The 15800-nt window shown below is 46.0% G+C and overlaps 1 protein-coding gene across 1 annotated transcript in view; it reads right to left on the bottom strand.

Moving 5' to 3' along the window:
• trrap (transformation/transcription domain-associated protein) overlaps positions 1–15800 on the bottom strand; it is a gene marked incomplete at its 3' end in the record, with an annotated part of 91364 nt that overhangs the window by 30813 nt on the left and 44751 nt on the right. Inside the window, 9 exon segments of the mRNA XM_032502770.1 lie at positions 1444–1556; positions 1877–2014; positions 2449–2736; positions 4415–4534; positions 5341–5487; positions 5705–5884; positions 6106–6319; positions 13662–13783; positions 14212–14411. Of these exon segments, the coding sequence (XP_032358661.1) occupies positions 1444–1556; positions 1877–2014; positions 2449–2736; positions 4415–4534; positions 5341–5487; positions 5705–5884; positions 6106–6319; positions 13662–13783; positions 14212–14411 (1522 nt within the window).

Genomic DNA, 15800 nt, shown 5'->3' with positions numbered 1-15800 from the left:
TTTTTACATATATTTGTCACACACAAGTTTGAATGAATGAAATGTAATTTTTTGTCTACTGGGGTTTTTATTTTGTAGTTATTCCATGCTTGATTGTGAAAGTCACCTTCTCTCACAGTAATCTTAAGCACGGTGGCTAAGTGGTTAGCACTTCTGCCTCACAGCAAGAAGGTTCTTGGTTCGAATCCAGGTCGTTCCGGGCCTTTCTGTGTGGAGTTTGTATGTTCTCCCCGTGTTTGCGTGGGTTTCCTCCGGGTACTCCGGTTTCTTCCCACCATAAAAGACATGCATCCTAGGTAGGACTACAGTTGAAAACTAGCCAATTGGCTAGTTTTAACACTGGCGCATTTACAGAAATGTTCATTAATGTGCATTGTCCTAATCAAATAAATAAATAAAATCTTCAAGGTCAGAGGCTCAGTCATGTTTAAAGGTGGAGAATTGGCTTCTTAGAACATGAAGGTGGTCAGATGTAATGTGATAAAGTACATCAACAGCCTTTGGGTTTTGCCTATTTATTTTATGTTTGTCTTATTAGATCATGTTACTTATTTTTTTCTCTCCTTTTGGCCATTTGTGTGTGTTTTTTCTGCACTCTTGCCAAAACTCTAAGTTGTTGTCCATTACCACAGCCTCTTTTAGTCCCTCTGTTTTCTGATTTGTACATGTCTGGACACAGTAACTTTTAAATAAAAATCAACATATGTATATATATATATATATATATATATATATATGAAAAACAGTAAAATGCACCATTTTTGTTTGTCCAAGGTGCCTGCATGCATTTGGAGCAGCCACTGTTGAAGGTTTGCCTGGCTAAAAATTCAAAGGTTATCATTTTGGCATTTTTTTCTCCATATTCGCTTAGGTCCAATGCGGTTTCTTAGTCTCACAGATATAGCTGTGTCTTTTAATTTTTTTAAATATTTGCATGGTAAAATAGACTTAACATTGGATCTTATGTAAAATAACAATAATATTTTTTAACAGGTAGGCATACTACTGAGAGAGTCATTTGGTTCTGCAGGGAGGCATGGTGGTCATCCTAGACTGTGGCAGGTTATTAAGAATTTATTTCACACATATCCCAAAGAAATAGGACGTGATGGATTTCCCTGCTGACAGATCTATTTTTTCCCAGCAACAGCACCAATTCCACTTCCATTTATGAACAAAAAGCAAAGGTAGGCCTGCAGGTTAATAAAGGAAACATATACTCATGTACAGAAGTTCAGTTTGTTCATTATATTCTTCAAATGCCATCTGGATGCCCTGCTGTATGACTCATGTGATGAATGGAATAAGTGTTATCTGGTTTGAACAATCAATGGTGCACAATATATGTGCATCTATTAATAGGTGAAGCTATTGAAGTGAAAATCCACTAAGGTTTTCTTGATTTGTAACACAAGACTGCCCTCTGGGATCCAGAAATCTTACCGTATCCAGTGGTCCTCCCAGAGCTGGTACTCAGGGAAGATGGCTGGCGAGATGTTGCTCCTCTCGTGCTCTTTTCTAGCCTTCTCCATTGCTTTCTCATAGCTCTCTTGGGCCTAAACAGACACATGACAGATTTCATAACAAGCATTTTGAGGCTAATAAAATGATTATCAGCCCAAAAACTTGCTGCAACATTTTTCCTATCCTTATTGATATAACTGGGGTGGACTTAAGATTAGAAACACCTCTCAGCAAGATGAAAAATAATTTAACTGAACCACAAGTTACAGCCCATAAAGTTAAATAACACATTTAAGAAGGTAGGATTTGTTTGTAGGATGGTGAACCCAATAAACTGGCAGGAGTGTATACTAAGTAAGATCATACATTCATTTTAAAGCAGCCAGTGACTTCCTTTCAAGCTTTCTCTCACCTGTTCGAAGAAACCATGCTGCTCATAGGCAATGGCTGTGGTGGTCTCGGGAAACTTGCACCTCTTCTGCCACAGGCCGGCCCACATGTCCTCCTCTTGGAGCAGAGAGTAGAGCTCTGCTAGGGAGTCCAAAATCTCCTATTGACAAGTAGAACAAAATGTGAATGGCAACAGAACATAATGAAACAATTCCATTTATCAAATTGTAAATTGAATGAGAGCAGTTTGGCTAATGGGTTAATTTTAAATAGGATAAGAGGCAGATTTTTCCAACTTTAAATATGAGGCTGCAACACACGTGACAAATATATCTCTGCATCCTCCTCTGTTGAAGAGAAGGATAAATTAATACAAAACAGTAGCACTTTTAAGAAGAAGCTTTTTTTTGTCTTTCGGACTAGGGTGTCACATTATGATCTATGTTGTTACTGCTTTCCCAAGAAATAAAGTCCTGGAAGTAAGAAGATTGTCCATTGTCAAGTTATGAAAATATAATTGGCGAATTTCCAAAATTAAAAAAGGATTTGAGGGTCATACAAAATATGGCCAACTCTTGTACCAAAACGCATTACCTGTTGAGGTGGAGTGATGCTCTCCTGCTCGTAGAACTCAGTGCTCTGCTTGGGTTTGCTGTGCAGGCTGAGGCCCTTTTCAAAGGCCTGCTGCTCCAGCATTAGAGTGGAGCGTAGCCAAAGGTTGTGTGTCTTGCCCAAGTACTTCAGCACACAGGGGCGGATGGGAATAGGAGGCACACATTGGGACATAGCCTCAACAAAGCAGTTTAGGGCACTGGGCTGACAGTCCCTCTGGGCCTGGTGGCTGCCACTACACAGGAAAGGACTCATTTCTCCTGACAAAGCCTGGAGAAGGGAGAGAGAAACAGCACATCATCTACCCAGTTTCACTTAAGCAGCAGTGCACTGATATAGCATATTGATAAAGGCATTTTGTTGCATGTATGGGATGCAATATGATGCTGTTTTCCAGTAACAAAGAGCTGTTAGGAAACAGGAAAAGGGAGGTAAGAGAAAACAGGTAGGATGACTGGGAAGGGACAACTGGGAAATTGTGTGTTGAAGAAAAACGACCAACATGTCGCTAGAAGTCCTTTTATTTTTTACAGAAGTGAGCCACATGTGATTATTTTTTTTGTTACTGTAAATTTATATACAAATATTTATGTAAAAATAGTCAATGTTAGAAAATATTAACATGATGCAAGTGATTACAACCATTTAACCCAGTCATTGTCACTCATTTTCAAATAATGCTACCTATTTAGCACTTGTACTTTTATTATAAAGGTAATGCAAAAAAAAAAAAAGTATTTGCTTTGTTGGAACTGCACAAGGCCACTCTATGCAGAAGAGCCTCTCAGAATGGCCAGATTCAGACAGAACAGACTGAGTGTGACCGCGGAGTTAGTGCTCTGATAATCATGACTGACACAACCTCAGAAATAAATGATGCATTGGAAATGAATATAATTCCCACTGCCTGTTGACAGCATGGAATAATTAATGCCTTGATGGTCACTTTAATTAGGCTGGTGGTGGAGAAGGCCAGTATGTCATCAAATTCCTTCCGTAGCAAAAATGTGCTTTTATATCATTCCCATGTAATAATCCCCTCAGAGATATAAAGCCTGAGCACCAGTAATTGAAATGGTGTAATACGGGCATTAAACGCAGAGCTGAGGCAGGCATCAGAATAACCATATGTGACCTATTTGTGACTTCATGCCTGTCACACACAAAATAAAATATCACCATTTTGAAGCCATATTCTTACTGACTGCATCTTTTAGATGTTTAGGAGCTCAATCACTTAAAATCAAGACCTTTCAACAACTCTAAAAATACTCTATATGCATCTGGTTCATTAAACTCATTACAGCTTTTCTCCCTCCGTCTGGTTTCCATATTTGGCATAAATGAATGTGTCCTCATTAAATAGAATTGCACGTTTGGGTAGGGCCAAGGTCAAAGTTACTGTCTGCTGGCGTCATTGATAAGATACAGAAAAGAATATAGGGAGTGGATGGGTGTACACAATGAGAACTAACAGGCAATGTGCAAGTCAAGAATACTTGGGGTGGTGAGAAGACGTAAGAGCCTGCATTTTGTCTTTATGATTTAGATTCTGAAGGATAGTCTTTTGCCAACCCAGTGACACATTTTAGATTTTAAAAAACGTATTGGCAACACTTTAATACTGTATGTCTTTTAAATGTAAAATGTCACCTAACATGCAAAATTACATCAAATAATTCCCCACAAAGCTGGATGGACACTCTGTTGTTGCTTATGCTTAAAACATTCTCAGGCGAGTGAATTTCTTTCTCTTATTTAATATTCACAACATTTAAAAAATATGGTTATATATAACCTCAACCATCAGCATACTTCCACTGTACTCCAAGCAATACTAAAACATACTGTGTATACAACTGAAATTAGTTAGCTCTGTGCTTCTCTGGTCGGGGTGGAACTAGATAGAAGCCACTGAGTAAGTTAACTAAGTTAATGTTATACTCACATGCTGCTGCCTGTCAGAGAGGATCTTCCAGAGGCGAGGGAAGAGCTGAACCCAGGTCTTCTCAGCCAGCGGTGTGGAGATGTGACAAAGCTGGACAAGAGCGTTCAGAAGTGCCCCGGTCTAACACAGAGCAGAGGAAAAAATGACAGCTGCTGACTCAGCAAAGCAAGGGATCAGAATCCTTCCTATCCGGGAGTGTATTGCCAATAAACTATCCTACTGGGTGGTTAATTGCCGTGTTGTAGTCGAGACCACCTAAACCGAGACCAAGTCATTACCAAGAACAGAGTGTTTCTAGACTGAGACAACACCGCGACTTTGAGGGATTGAGACCGAGTCAAGGGGCAGTGAGAGGGGGGTTTTACAGCAACAAATTTCAAAATAGACATGATTCAAGTTATAGGATGCTTTTGCAAGTTTTAACACATAGGCATAAATCAGACAATGCCGACGGGCAATTTAGCTAAATCCATGCAGTATTGGTCTCGATCGGTCTTAAAATAAAATCGCAAGTGCTCTTTATTTGAGACAGAGACAAGACAAAGTAAAAATGCGGCCGATTCCAAGACAAGACTTTCAAAAATTGGTCTTGAGACTGAGACCGATCTTGAGTACTACAACACTGGTTAATTGTATTTGACTGATGTTCCATATTCAAAATCAGTGTTTCATCTTAGTGCTAAAATAAAATCAGCAGGGCTCTGGATCACAAACAACTCTAGACAGGATAGAAGAGGGAACATTTTTAAAAATATGATAAAGTGATTTCTCTATGCATTCTCTATAATATTGCTCCCCTGGGCAATTAGGGCAATTCTAAAAATGTTCCAACAATCACATATTTTCCCCAACTCTAATCAGTTTTAACAGCCCTTGACTACAATGTAAGACAGAATACCCGCTGGTTGAAAAAAGGCCAAACTTACCTTGACCTCCCGTAGTGAGTCTAGAAACTTGTCATGGCGGTTTGTCAGCATGTGCAGTTGGTTGCCTGCATCTCTCTCAGCCTGCTCCTTAGTCTTGGGGATGGCTGTCTGGTCACCTGGTGCTAACTCTATGTCTATCTCCACATCCTGCCAGAGCAGAGAAGAAAACAATCATCTTTTTGGAGAAGCAAGAAGCAAGGCTTTCATCTTTTCTAAGCACCACAGTATGTAACGTGTGTGTTTCGGTTTGGTTTATTTATAGATATAGAAAGACAAAAAGGATCCAAGGGCCAACATGTAAAAGCGATGAACACTTTTTTTCCAACATTGTGTGTGTGTGTGTGTGTGTGTGCGCGCGTCCCACCTCCTCCTTGGTCTCGCTGTTCTCTCTCTCCCGTGGCTCCTGCTTGACATGCGTTGCCATGGCGAAGGCAGCGCGGTCATGGCTGTCAGCCAGGTTGATGACGTTAGTGATGGAGGGTAGCATGGATCCCTGACAGCTGGTGCCGATGATGGTGTTTCGCTCACACACTGCCAGCAGCAGCTAACAAGCACATATACACACACACAAACACGCACAGAAAAACCAAGGGAAAAACACAAAAGATCAACGATAGTAAATGACCTGACAACTTTCTGCGTGATAAGAGGGCAGACGAAACTAAACCAAAAAAACAAACATTTTTTGAATGAAAAATGTTTGTTTTTAATGTTGGTAAAAAGGCTCGAAAGGCCTACTGAAAGATTAAAGGCAGCGTTGTTCACCTCTATGCACTGTTTGATCCAGAAGTGGCTGCCCATGGCCTCCCAGTTCTGAGAGCAGCAGATGTAGAGCAGCCTCTCATAGACACGGCGCTTCATGGAGGCGTCAAACACCTCAAAGAACTTGGCTCTGATCAGTGGTTGACTGCACCGGAGCCCCGAGAGGAAGGCTGGCTCCAACTTGGAGGTGATGTCACTTCCTGAAAGGCTCTCATCCCTGAGCAATGTGAAGAACAAAACATTTATTTGACAGCGCTTATATGCTGGTTCTTACCCACTGAATTTGCATTCATGAAGACAGAAGACTGACATTTTGTTAATGAAAAAACGTTATCCACTTAGAGCATCTGCTGTTACTGAAAGCAGTCAAAGCAGTAAGACAGTTCTGAAAAACAAGAGACTATATGTAACAAAACGATACACTAAGTACACACTGAAATTACAGAAAATGGGAGCACAAGTATCGTAAAAAAAAGTATCATATTCATTTGAGTATATCAGGGATGTGCTGACTCTAAGGTCAGTTTGGAGGCCATCATCACTGAAACAACTCAGATATGTTCCAGCAATTTGAAGAGGCTTGAGACTTTATACTTGTATGACTTTCACTTTTGTTAACGGCAGTTTTAAATTAATTATCATATCAATATGTTTTTGTTGCTTTACTATTAGATTTGTATTAAAGTCTTAGGAAATTTTCAAAACAAATTGTCAAAATAATCCAAAGAATACAATGTAATTTAAATTTACTGCCCATTTTTTCTGGTATTTTTGTGCAACTGTGGACACAATAATTACACATACTACTAATTAGTAGTATATAATCCTGTTTGTGACTGAGGGATGATTTACAAATATGGCAGGCCAGGCAGGTAAGATTGCGAACATTTGATAAGCACAAAAAGTAATCTCATAGCAACATTCAAACGCAAGGTCTCAGTACGTTCAAACAGCCGTGCAGTGCAATACTGAGAATCACTGAAGTGGAACTGAGGAGATGGCAGTTAAAACGGAATATTCTGTGAAATTAAGTATCTTTGATGTTGATACTCCACTGCTAGTAAAGCACCAACCGTTATGTATTAAACACTTACATAACAAATGTCATCATTTCTACATCATCCTGCTGCACTAAATGGGCCTCATGGGTATGATTCACATAACAGAAGGAGACAGGGAAGGTGGGATAAAAGGAACAACAAAGGCAAGGCTGCCCCAGCTGCATATTGCCCCTATTTGCGCCATTCTCTTAATCACACTGTTCAGGCACAGCTGCTTTATCATTCCATTATCATTACGTGCTGTCCATCATGGCTTTACTGCTCGTTCTAAATCTTTTGACATGAAGAGCAGATGGGGTGGAGGGATACAGAATACATTTGGCTGATTAAATGTGTATGTGGGTAAGGCAGAAAGACAAAGAGACAGGTTTGATGAATAGCAGGCAGTAGGACAGTCTCTCCCCTCTGGCCCCCACCTACTGGGTGTCCTGTCAGGAGTTGGCTGAGTCCTTACACCACTTTAGCCCGGTGAAACTTTAGGTTACTTGCGTAACCCCGGTTCTCAGAGTAGCATGAGTGAGATGTCTCACTATGGGATACGCCTCCCTCGGTATTCCTCAGAAGCATTTATCTCATTACGCCAATCCTGATTGGCTGGTGATCGAGTGTCCCGTCACTGGGTCCATCCCCTTAAATAGCTTACGCTAGCACGCGGACACCATTCCAAATAGCACCTCTTCCCGCTTCGCCCCAGCAAGAAGGTTGTCTGGTGAGATCTCACTCATGCTACTCTGAAACCGGGGTTACGCAAGTAACCTAAAGTTCTCATTCATACATTCGTTTCATGTCTCACTATGGGATATGGAGACTCCCGTATTGCCAGACAACTTATCTCAGAAACCACCGGCACTCAGGTAGCAATGCTCCGCTCCAGCGTATGGCTCAGTGCCCAGTCCTGCACGTGCCACGCTCGGCGCAGAGACGTCCATCTATAAAACCGAACAAAGTGAGAGGTGAAGACCACATGCTGCTGCACAAATGTCCTGGATTGAAACGCTTAAATAAGGCCCAGGAGGCAGCAAGGCCGCGAGTTGAGTGAGCACGCGGCCCGTGGGGCCAGCACACCCTGACACGTGTAAGCCAGAGCAATGGATCTCCACACCCATGAGACAGCCGTTGCTTGTCACAGGCTTTCCCCTTGTGGGGCTAGCCCGGACACAAAGAGCTGGTCACTCTGTCGAAACCTGCAGTCCTGTCCATGTAAAAGTGCAGACACGAACTGGACACAGCGCGTGCAACCGCCGTTCCTCTGAGGAAGAGAAAGGCGGGGAACAGAGCGCCAAAAGGTCAATGGGAGAGCATGAGCCAACCACCTTGGGCACAAAGGCAGATTAGGTTTCAATAACACCCTGACACGCCCCGGGGCAAACTGAGTGCTGACGGATGCACAGAAAGCGCATGAATGTCGCCAACCCGTTTTGCAGACGCAAGGCCAGCAGCAGCACTGTCTTCAAAGCAGCAATGCTTCAGGTCAACCTCCCCCGTGGTCAAAAGGGGGGCTAGCAAGCCCATCCAACACCACCGCCAGGTCCCATGTGGGATCAACGCTTGGAAACAGGAGCAGCCGTCGTGCACCCTTCATAAAACGGCAAACCAAAGGATTTTGGCCAGCTGTTTTACCATCAAACCCCACATGACAAGCTGCAATGGCACCAGGTACACCTTTATGTGGAGAAGGCTTTATGTTTGTCATCAAGTCCTGCAAAATGACAAAATTGCCCAACAGGGCACTGAAAAGAACATGTCCCCCCTGAGACACCACTCCTCAAACACCCTCCACTTACAGTCATACAGTGATCTGGTGGAGGAAGCCCTGGCACTCTGAATAGTGTTAATCACGCTCTGTGGAGCCCGACTGTGTTTAATTCACCACTCACGGCCAAGCCCATAGCGCCAGACGCTCTGGGTGCGGGTGAAAGATTGTCCCCCCGCCCTGGGACGCATGTCCCTGCGTAGTGGGAGTTGCCACGGCTGTCCGCAAGGCAGCATAAATCTCCGCCACCCCAGTGCATCGCGGGCCAGTGTGGAGCTATAAGAATCATCCTGCACTGGTGCTCTCTCACCCTGGATAGAGTTGGGGGTATCAGAGCCAGAGAGGGAAAGCGTACAGAGAGCTGACGGCCACGCGTGCGCGAGCGCGTCCACGCCGAGAGGCCGTCTGGATCGCGTATTGAGAAAAACAGCGGACACTGCGCATTGTCTTTCGATGCAAACAGGTCCACTTCGGCCCGGCCATAGCGCGTCCCCACCTGCCCACAATGGCTGGTGTCAGAGTCCAGTTGCCGTACAGCGCGGCCCCTGGACAGCAAATCTGCACCGTGGTTCAGAGCCCCGGGGACATGTGTCGCTCTCAGAGACAGCAGGTGCCTGCTGCTCCACAGTATCAGTCTGCGTGCCAGCGTGTGTAACTGACGGGAACGCAAGCCCCCCTGACGGTTTATATAGGCTACCGTTGTCGTGTTGTCCGTTCTCACCAGAACATGGTGTCCGTTGAGAAGCGGCAGGAAACGCCTCAGGGCGAGAAACACCGCCAGGAGCTCGAGGTAATTTATGTGACAGCGCCGGAGACTCTCGCTCCAAACGCCTCTCACAAAACGGCCCTCCTGTGTTCCCCCCCAGCCCGAAAGGCTCGCGTCCGTGGTGACCACCTTCCGAGCCAGGACGGTGCCCAAGGCTACTCCCTGCGCCAAGAAAGCCGGATGCCTCCAGCGGCGCAGCGCCATTCCGCACTCCACAGTAACCGTTACCCTCCGTGCGCCATGACGCACAGGATCCAGCCTGAGGGAGGTAACCCAACGCTGGAAATCCCTCATAAACAGGCGGCCCAGTGGGATCACCAGAATGCCGCCGCCATAACCCCAGTAACCTCAGACATATCCTGAAAGCACGGACCCGCTATAGTCGAAAATGCGCGAGACAAGCCCTGATAACCCTCACTCTCTCCGCCGACAGGGGCTTGAAGGACACCAAGTCCAGAGAGCCCCAGAAATATTATATTTTCACACTGGGGAAAGCACATCTTCTCTGTGTTTTATTATAAACCCAGATTGGTCAGATGGTGGATGAGATGCGCGTTTGCGTCACAGACTCCTGCTCTGACTGTGCCAAAAGGAGCCAATCGTCCAGATATGTAGCCAGACAGACCCTGCCGCCTTAACGGGGCTACAGCTGCTTCGGTCAACCTCACGAACACCCTCGGGCTCAGAGACAGACCGAAGGGAAGCACTCTGTACTCGTAACAGACACCCCGAAACGAACCTCAGATATTTCCTGTGCGGAGGATAGATCGCAATATGGAAATACGCTTCTTTCGATCGACAATGTGAACCAGTCGCCCTGGCGCACCAGACGAAGCAGAGACGCATGAGTGGTCCTGAATTTGTATTTCGGAGGTATTTGTTCAGAGCCCCAGGTCCAGGATAGGGCGAATTCCGTTCCCTCCCCGTTTCGGGACCAGAAAATACCTGGAGTAAAAGCCGCTCCGACTCAGCTCGGGGGGCACTACACATATCGCTCTCCTTTCTAACAGCGAGATAATTTCCTCCTGTAGAACGCGAGCTGACTCCCCCCCGGCCTGTGTACAGAGTATGCCCGAGAAGCGAGGGGGGTTAACAGCAAATTGAAGCCTGTAGCCCCGAGATATTGTTCTCAGTACCCAGGCTGAATTTGTGATAGCTGTCCATCTCTCTCTCTGATAAGAGAGAGGAGTGGCAGCCCCCAACGTGTCCCTTACACTCTGTGCCCTCATTAACTGAGCTATGAGGCCATCTAGTGGCGGGACTCGGGAACGACCCGTGGTCGGCAATGCGCATGCGCGAAGTGTTAGTGCACTGACGGGGTCGTTGGCATCCCGCGTCTCGAGAGGAGCCGTGGCTCCTCTCTGGAGCGGTGAAGCCACTGAGCCGCTTATTGCTTTTTTGTTCATTTTTTCGAACTGCGCCCTCGCATTTGTCTGTGCGACAGTGAAACATGCTTTAATTCTGTTGAAACGAGGTGAGTGTGTGCTTAGGTGACTTGGGTGGGGGGCAGGGCCTGCCATCGCCGCAACAAAGTCTCCGCTTCCCTTGGAGGGACGCCGCCCGTCTGGCAGCGCGCGCCACAACGGGGAGCGTGGGGGCATCACACTTACAACAGAAAACGTGGGGCTGGTGAACGGGGAACTTCCAGCCCCGACGCAGGTGGAGAGAGCTCGGTTGTCAAACCGCCCTCTCTTCTTTTTTTACCTGCTGAAAGCTGCCTGGGCTGGCTGTCCCGGGGGGGCAGTCGTCTGCGCAGGAGCTTTTCTGGCCGCTCCCCTCCGCCTTCTGCTGGGGGGGCAGCTGGGCGGGCTGGGGATCTGGCCGTTGGGGACTTTAACTGAGCAGACCGCGAGACAGCTTGAAAAGACTGGCGCGTGGCTGGAGGCGGGGGGGGCTCGGCTTTCCGAGGGAGGCAAAGTTGAAGAGCTTCGTCCTCCTTCTTCGCCTCACACCTCTGCTGACATGAGGCCAGAGCTGGCCGAAGACCCCGTCAGGACGACGGGCAGGTCCAAAATGTCCTCTTTTTCCCTGTCAGACAGGTTCGTCAGGTTGAGCCATCTAGCCCTTTCCTGTAGAACCATTAGCCCCATAGATTTACCTGTGGCCTGGACTGCACAGCGCTGCACGCGGAGGCAGATGTCCGTGATCACAGTTATCTCTTCCCACACAGCAGGCTCTGGTTTGGTGACCATGTCCTCACACAGCTCCGCTTGGTACGCTGTGAGCATGGAGGAGACATTCAGAGCTCTTACCGCTAAAGCTGCCGCTTTATACGCCCTCTCGTTCAAGGCAGACTGGAAACGGTCCGCCTTCGACGGCAGTGTGGGGGTCCGTGAGGTTGCCGCAGTCACCCGCGGGTGGAGGTGGGCTGCAACCAACGGCTCCATCGGGGGCATGCGGGACATTCCAAGCTTCTCCATGCCCTCAAACTCCAGGGAGGAAGCTCCCTGAATCGGGGTCTTACCGCTGAAAGGGAGGTGTTTCCACGAAGAGGATACCTCTTCCAGCAGTTCAGGAAAAACTGGAAGTAGCTGTTTTGCCGACCTCTTGGTCAGGGGCAATTTCTTCCCCTCATAGCGTGATCTGGTGGGCTCCACCACGACCGCGGGCCAAGGGATGTTCAGCCTGGACGCAGCGCGTTTACACACTTCCTGCATTCCATACTGGGAGCGGGGAAGCTGTACACTTCCCGTCCTCGTCTCCGAAGCAGACACAGCATCGCTTGACAGCCTGGGCGGGGATGAACATTTCAAACTCGTCCTCGTCTCCTCTGATATGAGGAGCTCCGAGGAGTCCTCGTCCTCGTAGTCCAGCTCGAGTACGTCCTCCGCGACGGCGCCGGGCCCAGCTCCAGCGTGAGCCCCAGCTGGGACCGGCGCACGGTACGGCATCCGCACCAGCCCCTCATTGCCGCCGGCAAATTGGTGTTGGGCAGGTATGGGTCCTCCCCAACATCTTGGCGCGCTAGCCGTCGGCGAAGGCTCTTCATGGTAAAGCAGGCACAATGCCTGCACGAACCAGGGCTTCAACGGCCAGGCGGGCGTGTTCCAGCCCGAGGCAACAAGAGCAACCTGGTGTGTGTCCCGGCTCGAAATTTTGTTACCACAATGGCAAAGTCGGCCCCTGAGTCTTCGTGTCCTCTGGTGTGAGGGACGTCAGAAGACATCTTCGTTAGCAGGAGTGCTAAACGCGAAGATACGAGCAGTAGCTGGTGTGCTAACGGCCAGAAATAGCCTTACCGTGAAACGGCTAGGCGGATAACGCTCCAGTCTGTGGTGAGACCGAAGAGTCGTGTCGAAGGCAGCTAGCGCCCCGACGGAGAAGTTAGCTAGGATGGCTCCGGTCTGTGGACAGTTTAGCTAGCTAGCCTGCACGACTGAGATATGCTTCGAAGCGAGAGAGGTTTTAGAATGGTGTCCCGTCGTAGCGTAAGCTATTTAAGGGGATGACCCACGTGACCGGCACTCGATCACCAGCCAATCAGATTGGCGAATGAGATAAATGCTTCTGAGGTACGCAGGGAGGCGTATCCCATAGTGAGACATCGAAACGAATGCTATGAATGAGAACACCCTGGCACATTATCTATCTCTATCACTTTGTGCTGTCTTTCTGATCCCTTCTACGTAATGCCACCCTCCTATTCTTCACCTTTACTCTATTTACAGTTTTAATTTCTAATAATTAATTACTCTTTTTCCATGTACCACCATCTGACTCTAACCATTTCCATTTATCTACCATGATCTATTATTCCCTATCCTTACTTTGATCTTTAAAAAAAGATGAATGGTACACTGCTCCTTCTTCAAACCCCCCCATCCTCGTCTCTATTTTTTCTACTGGTCCTTGACCCAGGCTCTCATGTCTTTCCCCGCCTCAACCTCCCGACCTTCATCCCTCCTTTTAAGATGGATGCAAGGGCGGCATGGCGGCAGCGGCACGGCCATTTGGCCATGTGATGAATGGCGGTAATTACCTGTAGACGTAATTAACGAGGTCCAGGAACTGGGCGTTTAACTCAAGTTCATCGGGGAACCGCTTCTCTATGTAGGTCATCATCTTCACCAGCAAGACGGACTTCTCACGTATGTTAGGCATCTAAAAAGAGAAAGGAAAAGAGGGATGTTGGTCATAAAGGAGAGATAAAGTGAGGGAAGAAAATAAAAAACAGATAATCTATTTAGTTTTATTCTTGTGACCACATCCCTCTGTCCAGCTCACCCTTTTACTGTGTGCTGTCCTTCTACATCTTAAAACGCCAAAGCCACCTCTGTGGGTATTGTGCTTGTGTTAACTCTACTGGGTTTATAAAATGCGCTTTGCTTGTTGTTTGTCCAAAGGTTTCACACCTTTTAAAATGCAATGTGCTGATTCAGTTGAGTCACATCTGCTATTGGCAAAGAAATAATGACATCTGCTGAATCACACATTTCTATTTGTTTGCACACATTATAATTTGTGTAGTTTAATATTGATTCAGAGTTGAACAATCTGTACTGTCTCGCAGAGAAAAGCCTCCTTCTTACCTGATTCGCAGCCATGGGAGAATTGTTTTTCACCCACTCTTCAACAATTTTGACGACAGCCCGGAGGATTTTGGGGTCAGGTGACTTCTCAATCAGCGATGTGAGGATGACCTGGATGAAGTTCTTCCTCATTTCAATGCTCATGACAGACAGTCGAGTCTTCACCAGGTCAAGACTCAGCATCACCAGCTCACTGGTCACTATGAGAACAGAAATATTAAAGTTAGGCAGAACAACATAAGCTACCTAGAAACCGGGTCAAAATATAGAGGTATTTCAGTATTATTATTGATGGAAAGGATTTGTTGACATTTGTGAATAAATTATTATCCACCAGCTGAGGTGAGTCTTCAATATCAGCTAAGTAAGCAACCAACATATAGGATTCCTCTTCTTCATTGCAAGTTAAGGAGCTGTAACAAAAAATAAAGTCCAGCCGTGTGTTTTTTTTTATTTGGGACTTTTTTTCAGGAGTCAAGCTGATCTTGAACAATGTCAACCGTGCACTTGTTCATGTTTTCAATAGCGATAGCAGGCAAAATACAACAGTTCCAATACAATCAGGATGTAACTAATTCAATAAAGTTTATTTGATTAGCGAGACATTTGCAATCCTTAGAGGCAAAAGCCTCACTGGTTAGATGGCCTTTTGTCTAAACTTCGCTTAGAGGAGGGTAAATGTCCATTTCCCCCAGTATAGTCATTAGGGGCCAATTGAAAGTACTGATAGCATCTTTAGCCATTACCTCCCATCTGAAGCCAATCTGGTATGGCCAAGCTCAGAGAAGTCAGTGAACCTCGATGAATTTTGTAATTGTCATAAGAAAGCTAAACAACCTAACACTTGTGAAAACTCTTCTCTTTAATCTTGCTGCCTAACATACAGTACAAAGCAAGTTGTTAAGAGGTTCCGTGTAAAACCATGTTTATTCTTTAAACCCATAGCACAAGGTGACCATCTGTCTGCTTTAATCTGAGAAATAGAGGAGACAATACAGGGTAGAAATCAAGAGCTGTGAAACGCACACTAGACTTCCTGATAATGTCAGCCAGCTGTAACTGCAGCCCTGCAGAATAAGTTCCACTGAAATGGTAACTGATGTCTGGTGGATCTTTGAGCTCTAATGGCAACTCTAGAACGGGGGGAATCCATCGAATCTATTTTGTTTGTTTCTGTGGTGGACTACATAACGTATTTATCAAAATCACATTTCAAAGCTATATAACACACTATTGTGCGTGTGTTTGTTATCATTCTTTATGTTGTAATATAATTTATACTGTATGTGTGTGCCTGTTACAGTGGGGCTCAAAATTTTGGGCCCCCCAAGCAAAAATTTGTATTAATGTGCATAAAGAAGCCAAAAAAAGATGGAAAAATGTCCAAAAGGCATCAAATGACAGATTAGACATTTGTATAATATGTCACAAAAACTTAGATTATATTTCCATCATTTACACTTTCAAAATAACAGAAAACAAAAAAATGGCATCTGCAAAAGTTTGGGCACCCTGCAGAGTTTATAGCATGCGCCGCCCCCTTCAGAAAGCTGAGACCTGACAGCGTCATGGATTGTTCTCAATCATCG

The sequence above is a fragment of the Etheostoma spectabile genome, chromosome 21 (assembly GCF_008692095.1).
Source record: "Etheostoma spectabile isolate EspeVRDwgs_2016 chromosome 21, UIUC_Espe_1.0, whole genome shotgun sequence".
In the NCBI taxonomy this organism is placed as follows: domain Eukaryota; kingdom Metazoa; phylum Chordata; class Actinopteri; order Perciformes; family Percidae; genus Etheostoma; species Etheostoma spectabile.
The sequence above is the reverse complement of the archived record's forward strand: the minus strand, read 5'-3'. Positions and strand labels throughout refer to the sequence as shown.